Source organism: Branchiostoma belcheri, unplaced genomic scaffold (genome assembly GCF_001625305.1).
Source record: "Branchiostoma belcheri isolate BF01 breed outbred unplaced genomic scaffold, Haploidv18h27 scaffold3, whole genome shotgun sequence".
NCBI classification, from domain to species: domain Eukaryota; kingdom Metazoa; phylum Chordata; class Leptocardii; order Amphioxiformes; family Branchiostomatidae; genus Branchiostoma; species Branchiostoma belcheri.
In genome coordinates this window covers 7,226,230-7,236,250 of record NW_017803909.1, presented here as the reverse complement: position 1 = coordinate 7,236,250, position 10,021 = coordinate 7,226,230, and the positions used below count along the sequence as shown (strand labels likewise).

Below are 10,021 nucleotides of genomic sequence, written 5' to 3'. Positions count from 1 at the left end.
CTACCTTATTGTTCGCCACCCGGACCGATAATGTAAACTGTTTATCTACCTTATTGTTCGTCACCCGGACCGATAATGTAAACTGTTATCTACCTTATTGTTCCGCACTCGGACCACATAATGTAAACTGTCATTAATATGAACCGTCTTTACCCAGTGCCTGGTCACTTGTACCTTTTGACATCTTCATATTATACCCCGTTATCCATGTTCGGCTACACGTGTTCCATATAAATAAACACTCAACCGTGGCGTGCGCACGACGTGGCGACGACGAATGAGGATGAGTCGTAGGGTAGGTAGGGGGTAGGAAGTGAGGACCAATAGGAGAGGGTTACGGATGGGGGAACATCCGTCCAATTTGTGAGCCGACAGGAAACGTGATTATACACCATGCAAGTACTTCGGTACAGTGTTTAGTTATAATAGTTATTTATTCATTTACTTGCCAATATTAAATTGCAATCTAAATTATCTTATCTTGTTTTGACATGTAGCCTTTGTCTCGTTTGGTAGTTTTCTGTTTTCCATTCATAACATGTTACGTTATATTCATATGTATCTATTTAGTTCTGTAAACTTACTCATATTTACCATGTATTTATCATTATCATCCACGCACATAGACGTTTGTTGTTCTTTATTTTATCTGTGATGCCTACAGTTTTGTAACTGTATATCGGTTTCAAACTACTTCCCAAAGTACTTAGTACTTTAATATACATATAAAGATGATATACAGCAAGTTAGTGTATTTGTATGATTAGTAATATTGAATGACTGTATATGATAAAATTATTCCAGGATTGCTATAAGATGAGACATGATATGACATGGCGATACCGATTTGTTTTGCTGCTATATATCGTTGATGATACTACGTATACCCATTGAGAACGTCATACATAGAGACCTACATGGCACGTAACAAACACTTTTGTATTTTTACACGTTTGTTCCAGAGGTTCCATTAAATACCCTAAATGGGTTTCATTATGAAAATAAATAATGAGAAACATTTCATCTTGTGCCTCATCAACTTGGTGAAGATCATTATGGTGGGTGAAAGTATGTGCTTTTTAACAACAAAACTTCAACCCGTTCCTTTTAGCTACAAAAGTAAGTTTTGCCAAACTGATTTCAAGGGACCATCCATTTAAGAGATACATGGGGCCCTGGGTCATACTATACTCATCGCCACATGAAGCAAAAGACAAACAAACTGACAGTAACAAACAAGCAATCAAAACGAAGAGACCAAAAGAAAACAATAATTTGCTCGAATTGTCGCTACAACAAATTTCACCTGCATCATTTTCACACTAATCAACCCACCCCTTGCTGTTACAACCTTTCCTGATCCGTCCCTAACAAGATTCCAGCGTCTCAGAAGGAACGCAGCAAGATGCCAGGGGTAGACTGACTCGTGTATGACCTGGACCTGAGCTGAGCCAGCTGAGCTGAGCTGCGTGTTTTGGGCAGGCAAGGGTCAAGAGCAGCCGCGTCACTGAACAACAGAAAATACACCAGGAAACATCATGGACAAAGACAGCGATGGCGAGAAGACGACAGTGGCTCTCAAAAGGAAGATCACGCTCTTCAACGGGATCTGCATGATCGTAGGCGGGATTATAGGCGGCGGGATCTTCATCTCACCGAAAGGTGTGCTGGCGGGGAGCGGTTCCATCGGGGTGTCCCTGATCGTGTGGGCGGCCTGCGGAGTCTTCTCCATCGCCGGGTCGCTCTGCTACCTCGAGCTGGGCTTCTCCATACCGAAGTCCGGGGCGGGGTACGCCTACATCCTGGAGGGGTTCGGGGAACTGCCCGCCTTCCTGTTTCTCTGGGTGGAGTTTCTGATCAGGAACCCGACGTCGGAGGCCATCTCTGCCCTGACGTTCGCTTCCTATGTCGCACAGCCGTTCTTCCCGCACTGCGAGGCGCCACAGAGACTGAAGACCATCATAGCTGCACTATGCCTCAGTAAGTTTGCTTTATATATACTCGCTTTTGACAAATAGCGATACTATGTTTATTCTAGCGTAAGTAGTGTTTCGGATTCAGCCTTCAACACAGTGTTTACGCTCACGGTTACATGAAACCCCCAAACGATCTGTGGAGGAACTCGTGACATCTTCCAGACCGCTTCCAGACTGTTACGTTTTTCTCACCAGTGGGGGTGAGTATCAGAGCCCCAGTAGGCCGGTAGGCTACGTGGGAGTGAGATAAGGTCGCAATCTTCCCTCCCAGGTCAGATAGGATAAAAGATAAACTAAAAGTGTCCGAATTTCAATTGAAGTGTAGCGCGTTGTGCAGAATATAATTTCAGCCATTCTGATTTGGCCTTGTAGGTTTATACTCACTGGTTTATACTAGTAAGAGGGCTAGAGTGGAATTTCAGTGAAATTATGTACAATTTTGAGGCTTTCTGACGGTCTGAGTTATCATAATATTTATCGAGTAAATGTTTATACTAATTATAGCCTAATGGTACTGTTTGTAGTGTTATCCCTAGAGAGGACAGCACGGAGTTGTCAGAGCCAAAATACTATGTACCCTAAAGACGACCAGATGGTTTCTCTCGCACCTTGCCAAGAACAGTAGGTTTTCCGTCAGCGAGCATCTGGTGGGCGTGTCTGAGGGGTCAGGCTAAAGGGGGGCCAACCACTGAGGATAGCTAGGGGCTGCATGGCACTAGAAAACACGCAAAAACGTGACGTTTCTGTAATCGAATTAATTCACACAATAATTTTCTGCTTTTTGCTAAGAAAAGAATGTAGTATTTGCGTCAACGAAAAGAAAATCCAATGACATGTAACATCACATTAGTAACTTGGTATTGGTCATTGGTGAAATCACCGATGAATTCGAAAAAAAACATGAATTCGGAGATCCCATACCTCCATGAAATATGATGTTTTCGTAAATGTTTTTTTTATTTGTCTCATTGACTATGGAAATAAGGTAGTGTAATTTATGGTTTTCTAAATTCAAATCTTTCGTGTAATATTCCTCTCCTTTGTCATACTTCATTTCAACATGTCCTCAATTAATTATGCAAATTATTTCTTCATTAACATAATATATGCATAGTGATGTTATACGTAACTTACACATATCACTTACATAGTTATAAAATTCCCATCATTCACCAATAAGGAGTCACAGAATTTTTACATTAATTGTGCAAATTAGGTCATCAACGAGTGTTGGGAATACCTTAGCAGTCCAATACTTGCAAGACCATCCCCTCCTTGTAGTAGTGTTATCTTAACTTGATTTTGTGGGAGGCATCTTAGCAAAAGCCCCAGCACCACGTCAAGGTGTACCTCCATTGCTGAGGAAATTTGGGACGTCATCCTGCTCACAACCACCAACCTTCTCCGTGCACATAAGACCCAACCGAACAGGAATGTTTCAAGTCTAGAGTATCACTTGACTCACAAACAATTTGGGAACTAAAGCAGTTCAGGTTTTGACCGATTTCCTATTTCCAGAAAAGGACAATTTTATATTTCTTACTTATAACGCTGAATTTTGTTGCAACTGCTTTTTTTACATGTAATACGGAATTTGAGCCAAGGCCTGCAAATTCAACGTAACGTGCAGAAGCTGTTGGTGGGCATGTCAGGATGAGCGTCAAGGTTACCAAAACTGAGTGCCAATTACATTTAGTCCATGTCCAAGCAAATGGCCTGGCTGGAATATTTCAGGCTACAAGAGAAAGGATATCAGTTTAAGACAATTTCTTTTGTCATCTTGTTTGACTTTCCTCACGGTCCACCGAGCAACATTAAGCGGTGGACTCTGCTGAAAAGGAGACAAATTACAATGTTAGCGTCATTTACACCCTCACACCTTGTTTCTGGATGTCTGGATAAGAAAAGAACGTAACTACTCACCTAGCTGGCCGTTCTTCCGGTTCAGACGATCCCAGAAAGAGCAGTTTCAAAATGCTGGCAAGGAAGAATCCAAACACGCAAAATCCAAAATGGAAAGATGAAGGTCAAAATACGAAACAGTTGCAAAATGCTGGCACGGAAGAATCCAAACACGCAAAATCCAAAATGGAAAGATGAAGTTCAAAATAAGAAACAGTTGCAAAATGCTGGCATGGAAGAATCCAAACACGCAAAATCCAAAATGTGAAAATGAAGGTCAAAATACGAAACAGTTTCAAAATGCTGGCACGGAAGAATCCAAACACGCAAAATCCAAAATGGAAAGATGAAGTTCAAAATAAGAAACAGTTTCAAAATGCTGGCACGGAAGAATCCAAACACGCAAAATCCAAAATGTGAAAATGAAGGTCAAAATGCGAAACAGTTTCAAAATGCTGGCACGGAAGAATCCAAACACGCAAAATCCAAAATGGAAACATGAAGTTCAAAATAAGAAACAGTTTCAAAATGCTGACACGGAAGAATCCAAACACGCAAAATCCAAAATGTGAAAGATGAAGTTCAAAATAAAAAACAGTTTCAAAATGCTGGCACAGAAGAATCCAAACACGCAAATCCAAAAGGGGAAAATGATGTTCCAAATAAGAAACAGTTTCAAAATGCTGCAGCTGGCACGGAAGAATCCAAACACGCATATATCAAAATACGCAAAGCCATGAGCTGAAGACGCAGGTCGAAATGTGCAAATGGACGTCGAAGCATGTATACATTTGACGTCCAAACAGTCTGTGCATATGAATTACCAAACTATTCAAACCAGAAAAGACAAAGATCCTCTATCCCCCACCCCCTTATTCAATCTTTGCGTTTGACAATGGAAAAAAAGAGATAAATCTCATCTGGTCTAGTCGTCTTCTTGAAGCTTGCTTCCTTCAGGAGACGTCTGGTATACAGGAATGAGTCCCTCCATACAACCGGGCATCCTTCCAGTTCAGATTCAGCCAAAACCCAATGGTGCGCTGCAGTACCATCTTCTGCTATCAGGGGGCGCGTCTGTGTGGCAAAAGGAAAGAGCGTTTTGGAGCCAGCTGTTTGAGGTGGAAGAAATATACAGGAATATTGAAGGATCGATCTGAGACGTAATGGAATATTAGATGTATCATAATGTTATTCTACTTTTATTGGTGAGCACCAGATCTAGTATTTTTGTCCCTTCCAACTTACCTAGATCGCTAACGCAGCTGGCTGACGTGGCAGGCTGGCACTTCGACTGAATGAATATCAGTTGAAGACAATTATTTTGGCCTATGAAGTTCTGCTGGCTTCCTTCATGGTCCCTCTGGCAACGTGAAGAGGTGGGGTCTACTGGAAAGGCAAAACATCACTCCATACCCCCTCCCTACTCCCTCCCGCGTACCCTGTTTCTGGGTGCTACTAAACCCTAAACTGTTCAGACCAGACAATGTATGTAGTATAAACTCTGGCTTAAAGTCTTTCAACGTCGCCCACCCTTACTCGTTACGTTTAACGGGAAGAAAGAAAAATCTTATCTGGTCTTGTAGTCTTCGTCGAAGCTTGCTTCCTTTCTCGAGTGAAGACTGAACCTCACAACGTCAGGATCTGTATACAAAGTCAAACTAAAGAAGAAGATAAAAAAACGCCCTTTCGGAAGGACCCCGTTTTCCCATCGCCTGGTTACCAGACCCGATAAACACTCTGGAGATAATATTAGCCCGGTAACCAGGCTTTTCCCTCCCTAGTATGGGACAAAAAAAAACATAAAATGGCATAAGTTGCCAAAGTAAAGGAGGGACAGGTTAATTATGGTTTGGCCCTAACCCAACGTAAGTGCTACGCGAGTTTGTGGGTACCCCCAAATTTTGTCAAGGGAGAAAAAGTACATGTTAGTACAGCATGAAGTCCCCACATGGCTCACCTCTGGCATTTCAGCTGGGCGGTCTGGCTTGTCCTCTCCACAACAATACAATCATAAGTGCTTCTCTCGAACACCGACGACTAGCTAAGTTTTTGGTGTGCCTTGTGATTATACAAAAAACAATCTTTTTTGCAGGCCAGGATTTTGCTCCCTGTGTCAGCACACACTTGGACTACTAACTACGCTCCCTAACGGTCCCTACGCGTTTAACTCACCTTCGCTAAGTCTAAGTCTAAGTCTTAACTTCAAGTGCATGTGAGCATCAGAGAGCAAGCCATGGCATAAACAGGTGCAAAAATTAACACCAAGAAAATCACTTTCATGCTCTCAATTTTCCAACTTATTTAGGTAGAATGGTACAATCTCTAACATCATAAAAAGTAACAATCTTACTTAGCTACAACTATAAGTCTAAGAAATTGTATCCCTGCACCCCAAAATTCTATCTACTACTAAGTAACATAATGACATGAACATTGCATAGAAGTAAAAACAAGGCACATCGTGTCCAAACATTCCCTACATAAACTACAAAACTGTACACAATAAAGATTGCATGTAATATACAAATGTAGTCTCCCAACGCCCCCTCCCTTACTCTTTATGTTTGACGGTAAAAAAATAAGTAAATAAAAATTTTATCTGGCCAAGTCGTCTTTGTAAAGCTTGCTTCCTTCAGGAAACATCTGGTATAAAGGAACGAGCCACACGATCCAATCCACGATCCAATCCACCCCGCGAGTTCAGATTCAGCCAGAACCTGTTGAGTGCTGCAGTACCATCTGCTGCCATTAGGGAGCGCCCTGTGTGCAAAAGGAAAGACTAGTAGTTTTAGAGGCTGCTGTTGTAAGAGCAATGTAAGAAGAGTTGATTATAAAAAAAAAATGTCAGCAATTTATGTATTCATACATTAGAATGTACTTGGATGAATATATATAGGAGAAAAAGGCATAGCAACAGTGCCTAATTTCGTAAAACAAGCAAGTCAAGGAAGGTCACAACCTAGCCTCCTTCCCAGTCTTGTTGGGCGTCGGCGTTATTTTTTCTCTGAGCGACGCGAGTAATATGCGGCCGCGAGGGACGATTTTCTGCCGAGGGAGTTTTTGCCACGGAGAGAAGGTTTCGCAAATGATCACAGACAATCATCACATTTGTCCGTTTTTCGAAGAAAAATAAAACACTGGGTCACACCAATAAATTCCGGTACACTTTTCACGACGATTCTATGGTAAATGTATGCGAAAACGACACTTTTTGGTGAAATTATGACAAAACAAACAGAAAACATTTACCAGTAACTACAGACTGGACCAGAATCGAGCAAAATATAGATTTTTATGACAGAAACCCTCCCTGATTTGACACTGGTTGTTTAAAAAAATGCTATAAACACGTTTGGATTCAGTTGTTTCAAATAACGCTACAGGCATTTGGCGGGAACATATGTTACTGGTAGCCACGTGACAGAAAACAGGAAATCACATTTTACCCTAGTTTTACAAAGATAATTGAAACACTGATTAGCACCAATTATAATCACCGGACCAATGTTTACGGTGATTCTGAGGTAACTTTTCGAGAAAATTTCACTTGATCAAATTATGACCAAAACATCTCCGGTAACTACGGGCGACGAGTGATTGACAGGTGATCCGGGAGAACCCGTAATTTTTAAACCCACAATCTTGACAGAAAATTGCTAAAAATTCGGTTGGAAACTTCAATTACACGCATTCTATTTGATCTTTGGTACCACATTCGCTGAAAAATGAAGAATTTAGAGATGTTCACGGAATTACTGTCAGCAGGACAACTTTGCCGGGTGCCACATGTCATGAGATCGGTTTTATTTCCGTGGACTATTTGTTTCAGTAAAATCCTACAAAAGTTCTCCGGTTTCTCTGCGAACACTGCCGAAGGCAATACGTGGATAGCCAGTGTTATTCTACGGCTAGGAGTGGAAAAAAGCTTACCTTGTGGGCAGCAAATCCGCTCTTGGAGACGCTGGGCCGTGCGTGTCTGTGCTGGCTCATCTTCACAAACGGAATTTCCTATTTGAATACAAACCTCCACGGTTGATGGTTGATGCTTGGACTGTTAAATTTTCTTCTGGAGGGATATTTAAGAAAGCGGAAGTGCCTCCTTCAAAATCCTCAAGGAATTCTTGCGCAGTTTGCAAACGTTTTCTTGTGGAGAAAGTTTTTGAATGTGCAGTATATTTGTTGTTCTGTCTCGATATATACTAGTAATCACTTGAAAACATGTAGCCCCCCCTCCTACCAGCCGTTGGTACATCCCAGCTACGATCTATAATTGCCATGCTGTGATTGGTTGGTCTGATAATTGGTTGGACTCCTGGTTGCAGCCGCTCTCTCATTGGTCGAACTATAATTTGCCATATTGTCATTGGCTGGACAGGGTAATGGGTTGACATGATCGGTGTACAGAGAATTCTTGCGTGCCAGTTGCATACTCTCCAAGCAGAGGTTTGGCCTGTCCGGATGTCTTTCTTTTATTGCTTTTTTCTACGTTTTCTACGTCTCTATTTTCTTGGCTTTAAGTTATATCGGCCTGGAGACAAAAAGAAAAGTCTACAAAATAGATCATGGCTAAAAGACGTAAGGCGACTAAGTCATCGTCGTATTTTTTTACAAAATCCGGTTCACGTAAAAGAGTGAAAAATGATAATTACTGAAATGTTACTGAAATGAGACTGTCAGTAACTATTCAGTTACTATTTAGTAGCTGGTAGTAACTACATTTTAGTTTAGTTACTACTTAGTTACTGGTAGTAACTATATTTTTAGTTCAGGTACTATTTAGTTACTGGTAGTAACTATATTTTAGTTCAGTTACTATTTAGCCACTGGTAGTAACTATATTTTTAGTTCAGGTGCTATTTAGTTACTGGTAGTAACTATATTTTTAGTTCAGGTACTATTTAGTTACTGGTAGTAACTATATTTTTAGTTCAGGTACTATTTAGTTACTGGTAGTAACTACATTTTTAGTTCTATTACTATTCAGTTACTGGTAGTAACTATATTTTAGTTCAGTTACTATTTAGTTACTGGTAGTAACTATATTTTAGTTCAGTTACTATTTAGTCACTGGTAGTAACTATATTTCTAGTTCAGGTGCTATTTAGTTACTGGTAGTAACTATATTTTTAGTTCAGGTACTATTTAGTTAGTGGTAGTAACTATATTTTAAGTTCAGTTACTATTTAGTCACTGGTAGTAACTATATCTTTAGTTACTGACAGTCACATTTTAGTACTGATGGTTTGCTAAGGGTTTTTCCCTTCTACATCCAGGTATTCTGATCTTCATCAACTGTGCGAAGGTCCGCTGGGGAACGCGGGTTGTGGATCTGTTCACCATCACCAAGCTGTTCGCGCTGGTTATCGTCATAGTGGCGGGCTTCGTGTCGTTGGGCAGGGGTGAGTTGGAACATCCAATTAGTCAACATTTAATTGGGTTAACTGGCGGCAAAAATCAAGAACGATTTGCAACATTCGATGTTTCACAGCATCAGAAGAGTTATTTTTGACTACAATTCTTTTACTACAAGTCTTTGTTCATTGAATAATGCCTATCACGTCTGACTAATGTCAGGAACTGTTGTATTTCAGTGTTATCGGTGCCATGTGGTCTTTAACTAAAAAAAGTTTGACTAGGAAAGTTACTCTGAAAGTTTATTAGAAGGACGCCTGATATTTCACTATGATGACATGTATGTTTATCATAGTTTGACAGCTAGAAATTGGAACAAAAGTCAATGTTTTTCTGTCACGAGCAGGTAAGACAGAAAACTGGCAGGATACGTTTGCTGGGGTGACTACCGTGGGAGGCATCGCACAGGCGCTGTATTCAGGACTGTACGCGTATTCAGGATGGTACGTTTCAGCTGCTTCTGTATCTGTTAACAAATGAGTGAAAAGTAGCCTGGTTACCGGGGTTCGGAAGAACCCCCCCCCCCCCCCCACAAGGCTCAAAGGTCCACTTTTGGTCCAATTTTTGTCTAAAGGTCCAAGATGTCTCTTTTAGATGGACTGATTCGTATCACCAATCGTAGGAAAACTGCCTATTTGTCACTGAATAAAAAGTTATCTCTGATTTTTTCCCTCTGAAATCCTCTCAAAAATGCAGGAAATGCCATTTCAGAAGGTTCATTTTTCAAAATT

The 10,021-nt window shown here is 40.9% G+C and overlaps 1 protein-coding gene across 1 annotated transcript in view; it reads left to right on the top strand.

Moving 5' to 3' along the window:
• Positions 1-1,291: 1,291 nt before the first annotated feature.
• The window catches only part of LOC109473974 (Y+L amino acid transporter 1-like), a 15,667-nt gene continuing 6,937 nt past the window's right edge, over positions 1,292-10,021 (top strand). The window contains exons 1-3 of the mRNA XM_019774166.1: positions 1,292-1,980; positions 9,152-9,277; positions 9,637-9,733. Coding sequence (XP_019629725.1) covers positions 1,539-1,980; positions 9,152-9,277; positions 9,637-9,733 — 665 coding nt within the window. The 5' untranslated portion in view covers positions 1,292-1,538. The remainder of the gene's footprint in view (positions 1,981-9,151; positions 9,278-9,636; positions 9,734-10,021) is intronic.